Raw genomic sequence first — 19,106 nt, 5'->3', positions numbered from 1 at the left:
CAGCTATTTGCTTGGCTCTAATATATTTATAGTAAAACATATTTTAAGCAAGCTGATCTTTTAATGATATTTTTAAAGTTGTTGACATGTGATATCAGCATTTTCACTGAGACTGCTTTGAAAACTCCAGCCTCCTACCAACTAGCAGCATTTCCTGAATGCAGAAGTTTCTGGAGTTTGCCCACATCTCTGATGAGTGGTACGATATAGGTAATCATGCTAGGTCTGAAATTGTTGCCTTGGTAATCAACAAACACATCCAGTGAAACAGCTACATGTGGTAAGAGGAACACGAAACCACTGCAATATTTTCACTTCTTAAAATGCCTTAGAATTGTTAAAAATGTTACAATTAGCAATGCTGCACAAGAACGTCACAGAAACATTCAAAAAGCCCCTTCCTAAGATTCTGCATTGTACTTGGCAACTGAAAAGCAAAATTATAAAATATGACTGGACCATGTAATCTCGTCCTCAAAGTGAGAAGAAAAGATTTTCACTGCTTTGTTTCTATAATTCAACAGATGCACACAAAAATACGTAAGTTAGATGTAAGTGTCCTCCCTGCCCTCCCCCAGCTGTGACAGGAGCTGCCAGTCTGCAGTCCCTGTCACTGGGCTTCGTTGAGGCCATGAATGGAGACCCTCAGTGTAAGGCTGGGTGATGAAAGATAGCAGACCTGAAGCTGGGAAGTGTTCGTGAGCATTTCCTCTATATTCAAAAAGTGGAGAGACAGCAGGGAAAATCTCCCTCTGCTCATACACCTGCTGTCTAAAAGTGCCTTCACAGTGATCATCCAAAACTTCAGTACAAGCAAATAGTAATGTTGACGGCTGAAAACCAAAAAAAATGCTTCTGTCCAAAGGTCCAATACAACCTACTAAATACCCGAATGAGGATCAAAAGGAGTGTACAAACATCTCAGCTGTCTGGAAGGGAAGCTCGTGTTCTGGGTCAGAAATCATTTGGGCCAGGAAAGAATGTGAGGCAAGTCATACCCTTGCAATGCAACCAGTGAATTAAAAAAAAAAAATCACTGAGAGCATATGGCATCAATTATTGTTTCCATAACCATTGGCCCAGTAGGTTACTAATAAAACTGAAAACCCTTTGCAGTTTATCAAAGTCTATCTTTATCGGATGTTATGTTTAGGAGGGTATTTATCAGAGCTGGTTTCTGCTGAAATGGTGCTCAGTAAAAGTAGCTGGCAACCACAGAGGCAGTGCTTCCAGGAAGCCTGCTGAGCTCTGAGTAAGGAAGCCTATGATTTTCATTTATAATGCCACACATCTGCAAGATTAGAAATAAAAACCACATCAAACCAGATTTGTCAGTCTCAGTGCATTTTCTAAGAACTCTATACCAGGGAAATGTATGTAGTTGAAATTACTTGGAAGAGTGGTCATACAAAAATATTTTTAACCTTTTGGTTTTCAAATATATTAATAGCTCCATTTCAGGATTTTATTTTCAGGTTTTGGTGCTAGGTATATGCTCTGTAGGGAATAAGGAATAAAAAGACATTGCTTCTCTAATTAAATCTTTACTTTTCTGGTTTAACTACACTCAAATCTAAATAAATCTGGCTTGTTTGTTACTTTTGGCCTGCAGTGGTTACCTGGGCTGGATGAGAGGCATATGTTTACATTATGTTGTTGACTTTCTTGAACTTACACATTCCAGTGCTTGACAAAACAAATTCTGTAAAAATTACACATTCACTGGACTGAACAAAACAGACTCAGAGCTCTCTAAGCCCCTGCAGTCCGTCCGAAGATTGCTTTGAATGTGCTTTGACTCAGACCTCCGAAGGGTCACAGCAGGCACGGAGCCAGGCAGTTGTTAAGGGGGATCAGCTCAGGATGAGGTAATGGCGTGGGAGATCCCTGCTCCCTTGCAAGGGCAGCAGGAAATGATGTGATGCCTGCTGCTCTCTCAAAGGGAGGGGAGGGGAGATGAGGGAAAGAAGGGAAGTGCAGACGGTGAGCCTGGATATGCCTCTTAACTTCTTGCTTAAGGCAGGAATTCTCACCTCTGGTATCCCCGTATACTGTGCAAATTGAAAAAGACTTGTAGCTGTTTGTCACTGTTGGTCACACCTTCTGATCACAGGGCCATCCAGTATCACCTACAGCTTTTGTACACTGCAGTTTTGTCTTTTAAGGAGTTCAGCCCCTGTCCAAACCGATGTTTTTTTATTCAGTCCATGCGGTGAGTTTAATCTCTGACTATGACTAGTGCTAGTTAGCACAGGAAATGAGATCTGCCATGACGGTAAGATTTCAGCAGAAGGGTATTTTCTCCAGAAAGAAAGAAAACCTTCCATGCAGCCATAGCAGAGCTGTAGCTGTGGGTCTGCTGAGCAACCTTCAGATTAGATAAAACAAAATTGTACACAGTGGGTACTGTAAAATCTGCCCAGGTGCTTAGGCAGCAGAGATGTCTTCCACCATGGTTCTATTGCTAACATTTGCAAATGAGTTACTTTAAAGCTAATACAAAACTATTTGATATCAGTTATAGACTGCAATTACAAAAGTTACTTAAAATACTCTCTTTCTAGCTTGGACATGTCTACAGATATCTGTCAAACACACCAATAAAATATATACACAAAAATCTCTTGGAAAATAGTCTATAATAAAACACAGATTTGAAGAAGTTGTGAAATTTTGTAAGGATAAACTGATATAAAGGAAAAATTGAAAAGTTATTGTGAAAAAAATTTAGGAAGAATATAACAGTGTCATTTTTGGCTGCTTTGGGTCCTTTCCCCTTTCCCCTTTATCTCAACTAAGAACAAAAGCTTTAGGTTTTTCCAAAGTTGAAACAAACTTATTTTAGAAAAAGGACTGTGAAATTTAAATGTTATTTTTGCCAAGACAGCTTTGAGAGAGAAGTCCCAAAAAGCCTAGCCTAAAGGGGCCAAGAAAGCCTAAAATAGTTTTTTCTGAAGAAGAGAAATCTTCTTTCACAAGACATATGTCAGTATGGACTGTCAGTGTCAAAATTCAGTGGTAGGGAGTTGGGCTTACTTGAAACTCCAGCAAATATGTTTCACATAATTCACCATAAAAATACAATGGGAGATTGTTGGAATTGTCCATTGGGAACCCTACATGTCAGATGAAGTCCCTGAGGATAATTTTATCACAGTTTTGGTGCCAAGTCAGATGTAGCACTCATCTCCATCAGTATAGAATGCCGTTGTTCAAATTAGTCTAAACTGTGAATAATTCTCATTGTCTTTGTCACCCTGCATATTGTACAATCATATCGTGTCCCTCAAGATATGACAGAAGTTGATTATTTATGGAGTACAACTGCAGGACAGTGGCATTGCCATATTCAGGGAAAACCATGCTTCTCCCTTTGAAATATCCTGACATCTGACCCGTATGTTGTTTCATCCTCATGTGCTGGACTTACTTGGTAGGCTTGGTAAATTCTGTCATGGAGTTTATAAAATGACTGATACATGGCAAAGAAACAACTACAAACAATGGGAAAAGGCTGAGTTAGCAAAACTGAAACATCTGCAAAGCTCCTGAATAGTTCTTAGGTCCTTCTTCCTGTCATCCTACACAAGCTCTGTTCCTCCCAGTATACATGTTGGATTATACACAAAACCAAATTCTTAAGGAAAATTTCAGGTAGACATTGAATTGTCTTTGTATTGAGAAACAGGACACTGTTCCACCTGAAAAAGTATAGACACCTCTACTCTTCCAGACATTTGCTGTCTTCCTTCTGCAGCAATGTGCATCATCTCTTCTGTATTTAACTGATTTTCCACTCAATTCCTTGTGGCCCACAGTATATTATTCATCTGAAATCTGGACCATCTTCCCTCCTTAATCCCAACTGGACAGAGTATATTTATGCTTGAAAATTAGGCATAGAGCTGGCATGTAAAAACAGAATGCCTTTTTAGAAACTCAGTCTCCTCAGCTTTGGGGTGTGTGCAGCACTGCCTCTTCCCTTTGAAAGGAGCCAATTAATCCCAGAATGGCTAACACAATGTACGCTCAGTTTATGAGTCTCATTGGAACCAAGGATTTGGCACAAGAACTTGGACTGAGGAATCCACTAAAAACTTGGCCTTCAAGGAGCTAGCTGTGTTCTGCTTGTCCTGGGCATCTCAAAGGAAGAATGGAACAATTGCTGCACGCAATTAATGATTCCATTGCTGTGTCCTGCCTCTTCCTCAAAAGATCATCATTTCCTGGTATATCATGGCAAGAAAACATTATGCTATTTATGCTTTGTGTAAGTGATGGAACTGAGGGAGAGACAAGAATGAAATCACTTCTCAGATTTAATTGTATTTTGGCTAGAGGAGCTCTTTAAGCAGCTTGATTTGAAAATCTTGGCCAAAAAGAAGTAGTAAGTGATTAACTGACAGGGTTCATTAATGGCATACAGGAATCACTTCTTTTAGATTTTCCCAAAGAGAGGATGGATGGATGGATGGATGGATGGATGGATGGATGGATGGATGGATGGATGGATGGATGGATGGATGGATGGATGGATGGATGGACGGACTTGTCCTTGAAAAAGTCTGCAACCTCAAAATGTAAACCAGCTAATCAAGACAGGGCTTCCCATTGTAATGTGACAAGTGACTGTTCATCCACGCTGTTACTTCCACCTGGACCAACAGTCTTCTTGCAGGAATTGCAACCTAGTGCTGAGCAAGGTCAAGATGGACAGATTAGCAATGTGGCAAAGGACAGCAAGAAGCTACACATACTACTCATTTTGCATAGATTCTCCCAAAAACTTGATCTGCTTAATATTTGAATTATCTGATATATAAGTTAAATAGTCCTTATAAAGGGTGTGACATGATCTTTGAACAATTTCTTGGTCTTTGACAATATACAAATTTCATGAAACCAAGATGTGGAGAGATGAAATTTCAAATTATCTGATTTTGGGCACCCAAAATCAAGACTGAGAGTCTTTTGTGTATTCTGAAAATTAGTTCTGCTTAAAGAATTTTAGGTTGAGCATTGAGCCTCAAACCATGCCAAACCTCTTCTCAGTTTGGAAAACCTTATTCTTCATGTCCCAGTCATTGCTAACTGTATTGCTGCCATTCAGTAGTCAGTGCTATTGCTGTTAAATGAAGTGAGACATGGTGTCATTCTTGATTTTTTTTTTGTTGTTTTTTTAATGGATGGATTATATAAATTGCTATACTTGTGATAGAGTTTAAAAGCTCTTCCCTCTCCTCTCCTCTCCTCTCCTCTCCTCTCCTCTCCTCTCCTCTCCTCTCCTCTCCTCTCCTCTCCTCTCCTCTCCTCTCCTCTCCTCTCCTCTCCTCTCCTCTCCTCTCCTCTCCTCTCCTCTCCTCTCCTCTCCTCTCCTCTCCTCTCCTCTCCTCTCCTCTCCTCTCCTCTCCTCTCCTCTCCTCTCCTCTCCTCTCCTCTCCTCTCCTCTCCTCTCCTCTCCCTAGAGGTGTGCATGGTGTTTGAGACAACCTCAGGGCACAGGGCTGTAGTGGCTTTGAAAATGAGCACCTGATTTGGTACAGAAATGTCCTATTTTGATACAGAAACTTCCTGTTCTGGCAATTATAAACCATAGTAGAGAGGAACATAATGAATGACAATAATAATTCTTTGGAAATGTAAATCCATTTACATTTACCCCGTGGGATGGGGTGGCTTGACTCATGTTCAAATCACTTCCTTAATGATGAAACTCCTGCCAGTATAATATAGTTCATTATACATTAAAATAGAATATTTTAGACACACTTAGTTAGTCTTGAGTATATAGCCTAGTCATTTACTTTAAAAATCAGCAGCTAGTCATACCAATTTGATATGCTTTACAACGTTGGCAATGACAATAGGCAACATAATTTTAAAAATAAATTTTAAAGAAGAATTTGCCAGTTCCTTTCTCAAGACAAAAATTAGTCAAGTAAATTACTCACAAGGGGATATTTCAACGCTGGAACATCAAGATGTTCTGCAACCTGGTGATATTCAGAAATTCAAATCTTCTAGTCAGAATGTAGGGAGATGGATTATCAGGGTTATGAAAAACCATCACTTCCCTGGATGCACTGGCCTTTCTTGATGGCTCCTCCTTACACTTGGCTCTCAGCTAAAGGCAAAGACTTATCCCAGATAAAGATTAGAGCCAGAATCCCTTTTTTTTTTTTTTTTTTTTTTTTTTTTTTTTTTAATAACAGAGACCTTTCTGTTTTCAAAATTATAGCAGTCTTCATGATTTTAGGTCATGGCTGGAGGTGTTCTTGGACAGTGAAAGTCACAGCAGTCACTCAAGTGATAGACCACAGCACTTGCACTGCAGAGTGTTCCTCCTGTTCAGTTGTCTGTAGGGTGTTAAGGGTCTTTTATTTCCTCATGTTAAAGTGTGTCTCTGTTGCCCAGAGTTTGTTTAATATTCATGGTGCAGGGGAGATGTGAAGGAACACCTCTACAGCCCCATACATGCCAGGGCTTATGGTTGTTGTATGCTATTGACAACAAAATTCATTATATTTGCATAGCAGGATGTTTTTTCATGGGTATTTAATCTTTATGTCTTCCTACCTCTCCTGGAAGATGAAACTTTAAAAGGACAAATATGATTAACAAAAGCATTCACATCTGTTTAGTCAAGGTTTATATAAGTGGAAAGCACATTCAATATTTGGACTCTCATTTCTTACTGCTTAAATTAAATGGTAAATTTAAAAAATAGAAGTGAATGCCAGTTTTTCAATTATGTTTTCAGACCAACAGGTATTTTTGCAAGAAAGTAACAGAAATTCTGTTATATAGACATTTTAATTTTTAGTACAACAGATATGCAGTATAAAGCCATTCAGGCACCTGTACCTTCTCTCTCTGCATACCTATTTTCCCCATTAATGAAAGTTACACACAATAGAGGTGTCTTTTTGCTAAATTTCTAGGACTTGATTCCGTATTTCATTCTGGTAGTAAACCAATACATAATTATATGGAAAAAAAAAGAAAATTTCAGTGTGAACTGAATTTGTTTTTATTGGCACTCTGATCTACTTCTGTAGAGGTGATGTTGCAGGTTGACCAGGCAGCTGCATGACTGCACACTGGAATTGCAATGGAAGGCACTGCAGTAAACAGCACAGATGACAACCAGTAGTTTATGAATAATCCCCAACGTGGTGCTGAGTGATGCTCTTAGCTGTCTGTTCTTCATGTCAGAAGTGGTCAAGATCTCCATCAGCCACTGCCTCTGAGAGTCCCATGGCATTTTCCATGAAACTACAGATTACTGTGGTTTCATTTCCATTCAAAGTAAATTCTCTGTGACATTTATGGCTACACTGAGACAGAGTGTCTTCTGAAATGGACGGTAGAGATAATTTTGTATTTCAAGGGGACATGTCTTAACCCCCTTTGGGGTCTGCAAAGCAAATGTGTGTTGAATTTATTACAGTTTACAAGAAAATTACAGTTTCTTCCATTTGTGCATCTGTGTGCCAAGTAGCAAAAGACACTTTAAGGTTTGCTGTAGTCCCAACAGCCAACAGTATCTGAATATTTCATAGTGAGACACAGAAATCAGGAAGGTGGCCAACAGCACATATGGCAGCAGTGACATAAACATAAGGAAATTACACTTGAAACATGAAGTGGGTGGGTCATATTTACTAAAACAAATACCTTGGATTTTAGGGGCAAAGCATTTTCTGAATGAGGATGATTCTTCCATATGTGTGCCATTGAAGGTTTTGTGAAGTGTAAGTTGTGCTGTGTTAGGAAAAACAGATGGGGCACCAGCACATCTTTAAAAAAAACAACAGTCTACTAAAGCTATCAGTATTTCTCAGTACAGCATCTTTAATCCATGAGACTGTTGGTTATGTGCTGTTTTGCTTTTTGCCCACTCATAGAACAAGTATGTACTTCTGTGCCAGGGCTCACAAAGGCTTACAGCTCAAACTTGATGGCTTAAATAGAGCTCTGAGAGGGCTGGGCAGCACAACAGTGTCCAGGCTGGGCTTCGGGAACCCTTAGCCTCAGGAATGCTGTGTGACCTCTGCCTCTTATTCAGTGGGTGAATGGAATGAGCTGTAGCCCAGGACTTATGCTGCAAGCACTTCAGTAGCTCAACCTTGTCAGCTTCCTTTGCTTGACTAGGCTCCAGTGAACAATAGAAATAAAAACCTCAAGGACCTACATTTAGATACAAACTGCATTCCTGCACTTCTCATTGCCAACAGAATGAAAGCAAAGCAGAATTTCCTTCAAAAAAAACAAGATCTTTAATAAAATATATAGATTCACATTCTTCCTTGTGAAGTACATTACCTGAAGTACAATAGTTGGCTATCTCTGAATTGGGGTGTGAAGATTACCTTTTTCTCTACCCACTCTTCATGTTCAGGTTAATCAGAATTTCCAGTGAAGATATTTCTTCCTGCAGGATTGCAAGCTAAAAAGAATCAAAAATGAATGGGTTTGCATCCCCTAAGTGCTGAAGTTAATGCATTACAGATAATACCTCTACAATATATCACTCACTTCCTATACTGAAGAGGAAAAAGATGTCCCTTACCTGATGCATTGGTGCAGAATTTCAGGATGTGAGTAGTGCTTTGGCCACTCAAGTTGTAAGTTATCTAAATGGCAGAGATTCTGTCATCTTCAATAAGCAACAGTGGAGAAATAAACTTCTGTTAAAATCAAGCCTGCTACTGTCCTAGGAGCAAGATCCTGGATGCAGCAAATTCAATAATGTACTGCCCACACAAGAAAATCTTAAGTTAGTCCTGGGATCACTGTTATAATAATGGCAGAATTAAGCCTTGCTTACCCAGCTACAAGGAAAACACATTTAACCTGTAAAGTTTGTGTCTTAAGCTTAGGAACTGAGATTTCTATCATGGGAAGCAGCTAAAGAAAACACATATATTATTTTCCTGGCTGTTCATTTTGAACACTTGGCAGCCCTTTGTGAATAGTTAGCATAATTTCTCCCTGACCCTACTCTTTCAGAGAGCTCAAAAGGAAATGAAAAGTTCTTAGAAAGATATATATACATCATACCGAAGAGGGGTTTTAATAGGTTATTCGGAGTATTTTGCCAGGCTTGTGGCATAACGTTAAACTCGCCAAGCGCTTCTCGCAGCCACCGCGCTCACTCTGGAGGGACAAGGAGGTGCGAGGGGCAGCCCGGCGCCCGCTCCCGCTGAAGATGCCGCTGCTGTGGCTGTCAGCCCGCGCTCCCCGCGCCCCTCTGCGGGGTGCGGCACCGCCCTGCCACGTCCCGCAGCCCCGGCGGAAACCTGCCAGCCCCCGGGGACCCAGCCCAGGCTGCCGCCCCCTCGCTCCAGCCGCCCGCTCGCCTCCTTTGTGCGGCGGCGGCCACCGCCCCTTCCCCGGGCGGGGCGGAGCGGGGCGGGCCGGCGGGGCGGGTTCGCGGCGCCCATAAGAAGGGGCCAGCCCGCGGCCACCGCCCTTCTCAGCCGCGCACCCTGCTCGCCCCGCTCCGTTCCCGGATTACAAAGCCCGCGCCGCCGCCGCGATGAGCATCAGCACGAAAAACTCCTCGTACCGCCGCATGTTCGGCGGGGGCAGCCGCCCCAGCACCGGCACCAGGTACATCACGTCCAGCAGCCGCTACTCGCTGGGCAGCGCGCTGCGGCCCAGCAGCGCCCGGTTCGTGTCCGCCTCGCCCGGCGGCATGTACGCCACCAAGACGACGTCGGTGCGGCTGCGGAGCAGCATGCCGCCCATGCGGCTCCACGACTCCGTGGACTTCACCCTGGCCGACGCCATCAACACGGAGTTCAAGGCGAACCGCACCAACGAGAAGGTTGAGCTGCAGGAGCTTAATGACCGCTTCGCCAACTACATCGACAAGGTGCGCTTCCTAGAGCAGCAGAACAAGATCCTGCTGGCCGAGCTGGAGCAGCTCAAGGGCAAGGGCACGTCCCGCCTGGGCGACCTGTACGAGGAGGAGATGCGGGAGCTGCGGCGACAGGTGGACCAGCTCACCAACGACAAGGCACGCGTGGAAGTGGAGCGGGACAACCTCGCCGACGATATCATGCGGCTGCGGGAGAAGTGAGTGTGCCTGGGGACGCGGGTTCGGGCTGCCGGGCTCCCGCTGCCTCCCCCGCCCTGTCCCCCGAGCATCCCGAGCCGCACCGGGAGGCGGCAGGATCTGGGTGACCCCCGCTCCCTCCTCACCGCTGTCTTGCCCTTTCCAGGTTGCAAGAGGAGATGCTTCAGAGGGAGGAGGCCGAGAGCACCCTGCAGTCCTTCAGACAGGTTAGCGGTGCTGGAGAGGGAGGGGCCGAGGCGGCGGCGCCTGTGCCTGGCCGGAGGGTGGGAGTGCGCGGGTTTGCTTTCCTTGCACAAAGGGATCCGTCAGTTCTCACGCGGGCCCTCCGTGTTTTCTTTAGGGGGATGCTGCTGTCGGAGGGGAGGGGAGGGAAACTATTGTCCTGCTTTATCCAAGTCTAGCCCGTTTTAGAAAAAACGCCCCAACGTGGAATCACTTTCCGATCCAATAAAAGTGAAAGGGGGCCATCTGCTCGCTTGGCTGAAGGGTATTAATGGTTTCTATGGGATTCACCGTGGAATGCAGATACAGGCATTATGGCAAGTGTGGTGGCAGCAGATTGAAATAATAGATCCCTTTGTGTCGGAGGGGGGGCGCAGTGGGCTGCATTCTTACTAAATGTGTAATGGTGCGGGAACATTTCTAGCGAAATGTGTCTGTTATGGGCCAGTTTTTGTGCAAAACAGAACTGCTTTTTGATGAATCACTGGTCACTGCATTACTGAGCAACAGTTTCAAGTTTAAGGTTTTTTCATGTGGGTGTTGTCTCATGACAGAAAGTAGACAATATGTTTCTTGGGGCGAGGTCACAGGATCGAGTTTGTCTCCTCTGGGTGTCCATTAAGAACGTGGAATCTAATCCTCTGTAAAACGAAGATGCTAACCTAGGAAAGAAGTTATGTTAGAGTTTAGACTTTGTAGGATGCTGTGATGTTATCTCGATAAAGTAAATCTACATGACAACCAGAAACAACTGTGCAAACAGCATTCAAAAATTCTTAAGCTCAAGTTTTCACTTGTGCAAAAGCAGCTTTCAACTTAGATTAAGCCTTGTTTGGACTAAGAGATATTTTGGAATGTGCCTTCTCAAAACAAGGTCTCTTCCCTAAAACTCCTGGTGTAAAACAGCATTGTTAGCATTCTTCCAGACTGGAAGTGACTGCCTTTATCACCAGGCAGCTGGCTACAGGCTGACTTTGTCTCAGAGCTCTTCGTGGGCATTAACAGAAGTCACTATTCAGGAAATCAGCACTTGATTGTCAGCATTTCCCTGGGAAAGGCTTTTGACTGCAGTATGTTTACAGTCCTTGAAGGAGAGCAGGTGTGTTCAAGAGATAGTGTGGGGAAACTGAAACACTGACTCCCATTCAGAGCCTGGGAATTCAGTCTCCACGGACCTTCTGGGGACAGAAGTTTTAAACAATATTTTGGGATACTGCCTTAGTTTAAGCTTCGTTTTGTTTTTTTTCCCCGAGTGCTAAGACAATTTAAAGTAGTGTGAAGTTCTATGAAGGAGCATTTAACTTGAGTTTTAGGGAACCTCATCTACTCTGATTCATTGTTGAATTCAGCTGAAGAAGGTTGGCTTTTACATGAACTTTCATATTTAATTGGTGCATTTTAGGCATGTCTGTACTCCAGGTGAATCTTAGGAGGGCTCTAGGCTTTAAAGTGAGCTTGGCTTGGTGTGCATACCCCACACTCATTATCCAGCTCTTCCCTGTACTTTTGAAAGGGGTCACTCAGGAGCTCAGTCTCTAGCAGATGTGTGCATGCAGGACAGTCAGAATTGGATCAATTTAACCTCCTGAACTGTAGCTTGTGCATAAGAAATGCAGATTGTCTGTGGAAACTCTACAGTAAATCCACTCAAGACATAACTGCTGTGCTTGATTTGAACATCACTCATACCTCATTTTTCCTTACTGACAAGGGTGGAGTTAACATGAAGGTTTTGAAACCTAAATCTGTTTCAATGCAAATTTTGTTCTTCTGAAAGTGAAATTAAATTCACAGAAAAACGAAGCTGAAGTATCCTGTTGTGCTTTCCAATTTAAAACAATACACTATTTTCTATTAAATCATATTTTTCCACTGGAAAGTTGTATAGTTTTGGAGTACTTCAGCAGATGGTTTGCTGTTCTCATGTATCATCAAAGTACTTTTTACTTGATGGAGCAGTAGCATACTTCAGTATTTTAAAATAAAGAATGAATATTTAAACTTGAGCTTTTATTTCCAAAAGTTGCCTGTTTCAGAGACTGTTGAGCTCATATGTACTGAATTTCAGTTTATTTCTTCTGGGCAAAGATGTGATTTTACTCATGTGCTGGGGGGTGCACTGCATGAAGTATATGTGAAAGTTCAGTGAGAACTTTCCTTTGGAGCAGGACAAGTATCACAGTTAGTGAGAAAGTTACTGCAGCTTTGCCAGCTGGTTTAAGTAAGGAATAGGTCCTGGACCTGTGACAAGCCTAACAGGTCAGGTCCTGGCTCACATGAGGTTTGTCTGGAGTAAACATGGATACTCAACTCTGCAGAGTATGTGCATTGAAGAATCTACTAGGATAAAATCAGTGCCTACTCCAACTGCAAGTAGCTATGACTTGTACTTGTTTATTCAGGCTACAAGTAGTCTGTTCATTTATGTGGTTCTTCACACATCTGGGAACTACTGAAATACTGAGTCTTAGTGATAGGGAATACAAAAATGATAGCATATTGCAAGTGTCTTCAGTTTAAATTGCTTTCAATTTACTATAAGGTCCTAAAGTCCTGTAGCCATTCAGTTGTTATAAAAAAAATTAATGGCTTTCAGGATGAAGATTTTGGTAAAATCCTGTGGAAAATCTTTGGATGTCTGGCCAATTATGTAAACTTGTTGGGTCATAGCCATGCAATTTTCTGCCAGAATGATCTTGAGGGGTTTTGGGGGGAGGAGAACAAATTAATTAGGAAATTCTTTCCCTGAACTGGAAAACAGAGCTGATATGAACTGTGGGTGTAAAACTGGAATTGATAGAAAAGTTATGGATGACTCACAAAAGGGGTTTTTTGCTGGATAAAGTAAACAGAATAATTCTTCTGGAGCAAGGAACTTACCCCAAAGTAGGAATGATCCAAGGAAAGGTTTTCTAGGAGTCTAAAGAAAACACTCCCTTTTTCAAAGGTGCCATAATAAAGAGAGCTGCTGATTAGGAGTGCTTATTCTTTGGGCAATCCAAAATAGCTTTAGAGTAAGCTGTGAGAACCTGATGTGTTAATACCCTGTGAGCACAAGCATGTGGCTGTGTATGTAACTAATGTGAAAGGAACAATCTTCTCCTTTGCAAACTAAATGCCCTACACATTCAAAATGTAGGAAGCTGCCAATCAATGTTTAGTCTTATGTTTTTGAACTAATTCAGGTTGCTCCCTTGTAACATTCATGACGTGTCTTCTGTTATGCTCTAAATGAATTTTTGCTGTTGATTAAGACTATCTCTGTCCAGCAAAAGGTAGAGTCTTTGCCAGCAGCTGAGGGTGTAGGCAATGATGAGTTGCTCAGTTTCTGTTTATGCTCATACCTTCTTTTTCTCAAGGGAGGTCTTTTGACTTGCATTAAGTGAATGCTGCAGTTCTTATACATGCTTTACAAGTATGCTTTTAAAGTGTGGGTTGTGGGCCTAAGGGGCTCTGTGCTTATTCACCACTGACAGGCATGAAGGCACATGTGTTGCACTTTTCAGCCCCACTGAAAAGAGTGGAAGTTTACAAATTGCAACTCTGTCAGCGTAGTCAAGCTAGAAGCTGACTTCTGACTCAAGTGCCTGAAGGATTTACATCCACTGTGATCTGTGTGCTCTTGATCATGCTTAGCAGCATGTTAGCAATGATGATATAATCAACATAAGTGGTATAGTTATCAAATTCACAATAAAAGTGCATATAATTGTTTAAGGCTAAGGCAAGAGGTGACCAAAAGGTTTTTTCAGCTTTTGATTTCCTATTGTCATGTCAAAAACCTCAGATGTAGCATCAGTTTGTATGCTGCTGAGCTTGCTGTAACACTTCTCTCCATCAGTTTAAGATTATGAATCATTCTTCTTTCTGGTCAGGATGTTGACAATGCCTCTCTGGCACGTCTTGATCTTGAGCGCAAAGTTGAGTCTCTGCAAGAGGAGATTGTCTTCTTGAAGAAGCTTCATGATGAGGTAAGCTGAGAAATGAGGTCTGTTTGGATGCAGACTGTCTGGCCCAGAAGCTCTTTGCTGGTTCTGTCCCAGAGTCCCCACCTGTGTATGATCTGTGTGCTTTTGTGCAATAACGTTGAGTGTCTGCTTCTCTCTAAGGAAATCCGAGAATTGCAGGCCCAGCTGCAGGAACAGCACATCCAAATTGATATGGATGTTTCTAAGCCTGATCTCACTGCTGCCCTGCGTGATGTTCGCCAGCAGTATGAAAGTGTTGCTGCTAAGAATCTTCAGGAAGCTGAAGAGTGGTACAAGTCCAAAGTAAGTAAAATGCATCAGGCACTGGAACTAATTCTGTTTAACAGCTTTGCTTTAGCACTTGCTGTTCCCTCTCTCTCTAATGGACATGAACATAACCATGACACAAAGTTTTTTAAATCCTAGTCGGGGAAGGGTACAACTGAAAGCATTTTGTGCCATAACTGCAGTAACAAAGTAAGGGGTGCAGTCTGTGAGTCTTTCCTATGCTTGTATCTGAAAGCAGATGTTGGATGAAGTACTGGAGGAACGAGTGAAAAAAGTGGTGAAAAGGTGGGAAATATACAGGGTAGGGAAACCAGTATGAAAGTTTGCTATGAAATCTAATATAACATTCAGAAATGGAGAGGCACTTGAAGAGTAATATTAATATTCAAGCATTTCAGGTGCTAACCCTTGTAATCCCTTCAGCTGCCCTCAACTGCTGTGTCCACAGAAGGCTATTTCACCACTTGTGTTGAAGTGCTGTGCTGACCAGAGTGGGTTTTCCAGTTTGCAGATCTCTCTGAAGCTGCTAACAGGAACAACGACGCCCTGCGCCAAGCCAAGCAGGAGGCCAACGAGTACCGCAGGCAGATCCAGTCCCTCACCTGCGAAGTCGATGCTCTCAAGGGAAGCGTAAGTACAAGGCAGCAGCTGCTCTTCATTGCAGTTTAATTGTTCATTTGGATGTGAGTGCAGGTGATCTGCCATGCATTCAGCAGAATATTAGTACTTTTTGAAAAGGATGCTGTGGGCTCAGTTTGTGTGTATGCACAACAGTGTACTGGATAAACTGATACACTGAATTAGTCTTACTTAAGCTGTTAACAATAAGTTCACTCTCTTGCTATAATATTCGCTGTTTATTTAGCTCTTTCTGGAAGTGTTTATGCCTTGTCTGTCAGGTACAGCTAAAGCTGTAAAAAAAACCTGGAGGAGCAGTGAAAGGTGCAAATTTTGCAGTTGCTAGAACATGACTGCCTTACAGACAGGCTTGAAGTGGATGTAACAGTATTTAGCACACCTGTAAATCTCTACTAAGGACTGCCTGAATGCTGAGTTGAACTGCATGAGTTGGGTTGGCTTTGCCACCTGGTAGAGCACATATGTGGCACACCTCAGATCATCCATCAGAATAACCCTTCTTGACTTTGCAAAGGGAAGATAAGGAGATGACAAATTTGGGACACATCCGGGCATTTTCCGAAGGGATGCAAATGTAGCACAACTTTCCTTCTTGAAAATATTAAGGGTCTTGAGGGTGGGGAGGAGTGACTGAGCTGCAGCAATGCTTGATTTCACTGTTCTCTCCCAGAATGAGTCCCTGGAGCGCCAGATGCGTGAGATGGAGGAGAACTTTGCTGTTGAAGCTGCTAACTACCAAGACACTATTGGCCGTCTGCAGGATGAGATTCAGAACATGAAGGAAGAAATGGCTCGCCATCTCCGCGAGTACCAGGACCTGCTGAATGTAAAGATGGCTCTTGATATTGAGATTGCCACCTACAGAAAACTGCTGGAGGGTGAAGAGAGCAGGTAATCACATGCAGACATTTTTCTAAAACCAGGAATTACTCGTAGATACTTTATACCCATGTCTGATTTTATCCATTTCTGTTTTCCCCTTCAGGATTAACATGCCTATTCCAACTTTTGCTGCTTTGAACCTGAGAGGTAAGCTGTTCCTGCTATTTCACTTTAAGCACTTGCTATATCATTACCATGAGGGTTCTGGTTAGTTCCTTTTATGCTGGTTTTTGAACTTGTGTAAGTGCAGTTGGTTGTGAGCACTCTTATTGGATCTAACTGCAGTATTTGCAATTATTTAATCTTGGATGGTAGCAACTCTTTTGTTCCTGGACACATTTTTCAATATTGTTACATAGAAAGTAATTAGTTTGGATAACTGCTTTAAGGGGCACAGAAAAAGGGTAGAAGACCTGGCTTATTCAGAGCAGGAGACTTCTTTGTATACTAAATTGGGATTCTGAAAGTAGACTCTAAAATCTGTTACACCTCATTTCTTGGAGGAGGCAATTCATCTAGACTATTGGTAATAATAAATCTTCTTCTGCAGAAACCAACATTGAGTCTCAGCCAATGGTTGACACTCACTCAAAGAGAACACTTCTAATTAAGACCGTGGAAACTAGAGATGGACAGGTTGGTGTAACTTTAATTTTATTTCTATCACAGCTGGCTACCTTAAATTCTTAAATTTGCCTACTGCTTACTGCAACTTGTATGTAGTAGTAAGTATTGAGTAGAACAGCAATTGGCACTCCAAGCTGTGTGAACATACAGGTATACCAAACAGGTTTCTCTGGGAAAAAAAAAAAATCGAAATTCATCTGATAGTAAAAGTTTGTGACTGTTACCTGCATCTTGAGTGTTTAAGTTCAAAAGATTCAAAGATTCCATAGGAAAACATGTGGCAGTAAACAGAGATTCTTTGCTTGCTTTGGATAAGATGCTGTTGCTGGTGTAAGTAAATAAAACTTGAATGGTTTCTGTATGCTATTTTCAAACTAGAATTTCTCATGAGTGAGACCTGATACCCACTTACTCACATTTTGGAAGTCGATGTTCCACTTCTTAAAAACATTAAAACTTAATGCAAGTGTTTCTGTTTTTCATTAGGTTATTAATGAAACTTCCCAGCATCACGATGACTTGGAGTAAAGCTGAAGTGAAGATGCATAAAAAGGAGAAATTCTTACCAGCAAGATTGAAAAAGTCCATGTCTTAAAGGAAGAAACAGCTTTCAAGTGCCTTTCTGCAGTTTTTCCATGAGCGCAAGATGATTATGCTAGGAAATAGGTCTTAGATCTTGCAAACTGACTCTCCCTGAAGGATTAGAGTTTACAATGGAGTCTAGTTTACAAATAGCAATATCTTGTGCTGCAATACTGTTTTTAAGTATCTGAATTCAATAAAACTGCTTTTTCCAGCACAGTATGAGCAACCTGTCGCTACTTCAATAAATCTTTGGAAAATGGCTCTTGATGTGTTCTAATTTGTTAATTTCATGACTTTCTGGAAAGCCATAACAACATAATGCTGGAATTATTATACGGTTGACATCTCTAGTACTGGCTGTGTGGAATGCTGTTTTTTCAGTTTAACTAGATAAACTGTCTTACTCATTTACTGCTTAGGTTTTGGAACCAATTAAAATGGATTATAACTGGCAGATGCATAATGTATTATGATATTTCTTATCACTTGAATAAAATATGATACTTCAAGCTAATAAAAATTAATCTTGCTTCCATATACTAGTTAATGCAGTTACTAAATGTCAGAATGCCTGAAGTACCTTAAAACTTGGCTTTATAGAACATAGTAGCTATGCAGCAGAGAAATAGTTCATGTGAGCTCTTATCTCAGACAGCACCTTGCAAAGTTAACAGCTGACTTGGTGCATTAACTTATTTTTCTAAGAAAAGCTAGTTCCCAAAGGCTTGTTGGTATTGCAGAAGCTACATGAAGGCTTTGGCTGGAGCGGGGCTTAGGAGAGACTAACTTGCCTTTTTGCTGACAATTCCAGTATTCAAAAACCCCTTTTAAAAAAGGAGAGCCACCATGCTTGGTGTTCTCTACTGAACATAAATGTAAATGCAGCAGAATGGGAACAAGGCAGTTCCACTCTGCCTTGCCATAGTCTTCCAGGAGGCAGTAGAGGAAGTTGATGTTCTCCCTGAACACTTATTTTCTTCTGCAGAACAACATATTTCTCAAACACAATACAGACCCACAGCAGAGCCCCATGAAAGTAGCTACTGTGTTCTGCATTTCTTCTGTAAAGTCTGCTTCTTGTAAACTTCCACTGAGGTACAAATTTTCTGAAGTAACTGCAAACTGAAATTTTTCTGTTCGTGTGGATATCATTCAGGGTAAGGGTAGTACTTTCAGGTTGTACAGAAATTCTTGCTAGCATTTAGGAATTGAGCTGTAAGAAATCTCCATCTGCTAGGGATGAAATCAATTCACTCCTTTTCCATCCTGTTCTTAGCTTTGCTCAGGCATGTGACTAACTGGATGCAGTGCAGGCTCTAGAGGGGGTGTGGGGGCAGTAGGAGGCTGCTTTTCTCATCCCAGTTGCTGGCAGCACCAGATTAGGAGTCCTGCAGCCAGGATACTGAAGGGGGAGGTGGGCAGTGCTTGGGGTGTGCTGAAACCCTCTGCAACTCCAGCACACAGGCAGGCATCCTGTAACCTGAAGGTAGGGCCTGGGCAGGAGGGCAGTTTGCATCTTTGAGCCACCCAGGGAGAATTGCTGCAGCTGTTCCTCTCAGCAGAAAGCACCTACATTTTCAAACAAGGCATGGTGCTGTTCTTAACCCACTTTCCTCTCCAATTCCAGCCTCCCACTTCCCATCAGGGCAGAGGGAGCTTTCGTTTTTGCTGTTACACCAAACATGGGCTGATGATACAAGTATATCCATAGGCTGGGACATATTCCTGTCCAGCTTGGTGCTTTATGTGCTTCCCAGTCCTGCAGCTGGTCAGGCATTTGCCTGGACTCAAGAATCAGCCACAGCTTTGGC

At 42.2% G+C, this 19,106-nt stretch overlaps 1 protein-coding gene across 1 annotated transcript; it reads left to right on the top strand.

Moving 5' to 3' along the window:
* Positions 1-9,429: 9,429 nt before the first annotated feature.
* On the top strand, positions 9,430-17,556 carry VIM (vimentin). Its single transcript, XM_079302889.1, has 9 exons — positions 9,430-10,083; positions 10,230-10,290; positions 14,182-14,277; positions 14,416-14,577; positions 15,067-15,192; positions 15,872-16,092; positions 16,187-16,230; positions 16,634-16,719; positions 17,197-17,556. Exons 1-9 carry the CDS (start codon positions 9,542-9,544, stop codon positions 17,236-17,238), a joined length of 1,380 nt encoding a protein of 459 aa, XP_079159015.1. The 5' UTR covers positions 9,430-9,541; the 3' UTR covers positions 17,239-17,556.
* Positions 17,557-19,106: the final 1,550 nt, after the last annotated feature.

The sequence above is a fragment of the Erithacus rubecula genome, assembly GCF_903797595.1.
Source record: "Erithacus rubecula genome assembly, chromosome: 3".
Classification (NCBI taxonomy): domain Eukaryota; kingdom Metazoa; phylum Chordata; class Aves; order Passeriformes; family Muscicapidae; genus Erithacus; species Erithacus rubecula.
This window is presented reverse-complemented; position numbering and strand designations above follow the sequence as displayed.

What these genes read in the sequence shown, in the direction of transcription:
- VIM (XM_079302889.1), top strand. Translation starts at nt 9,542, where the DNA reads ATGAGCATCAGCACGAAAAACTCCTCGTACCGCCGCATGTTCGGCGGG. An exon ending in CCCTGCAGTCCTTCAGACAG is followed by an intron (nt 10,291 to 14,181) that starts GTTAGCGGTGCT and finishes CTTTCTGGTCAG; the next exon opens with GATGTTGACAATGCCTCTCT. An exon ending in TCGATGCTCTCAAGGGAAGC is followed by an intron (nt 15,193 to 15,871) that starts GTAAGTACAAGG and finishes GTTCTCTCCCAG; the next exon opens with AATGAGTCCCTGGAGCGCCA.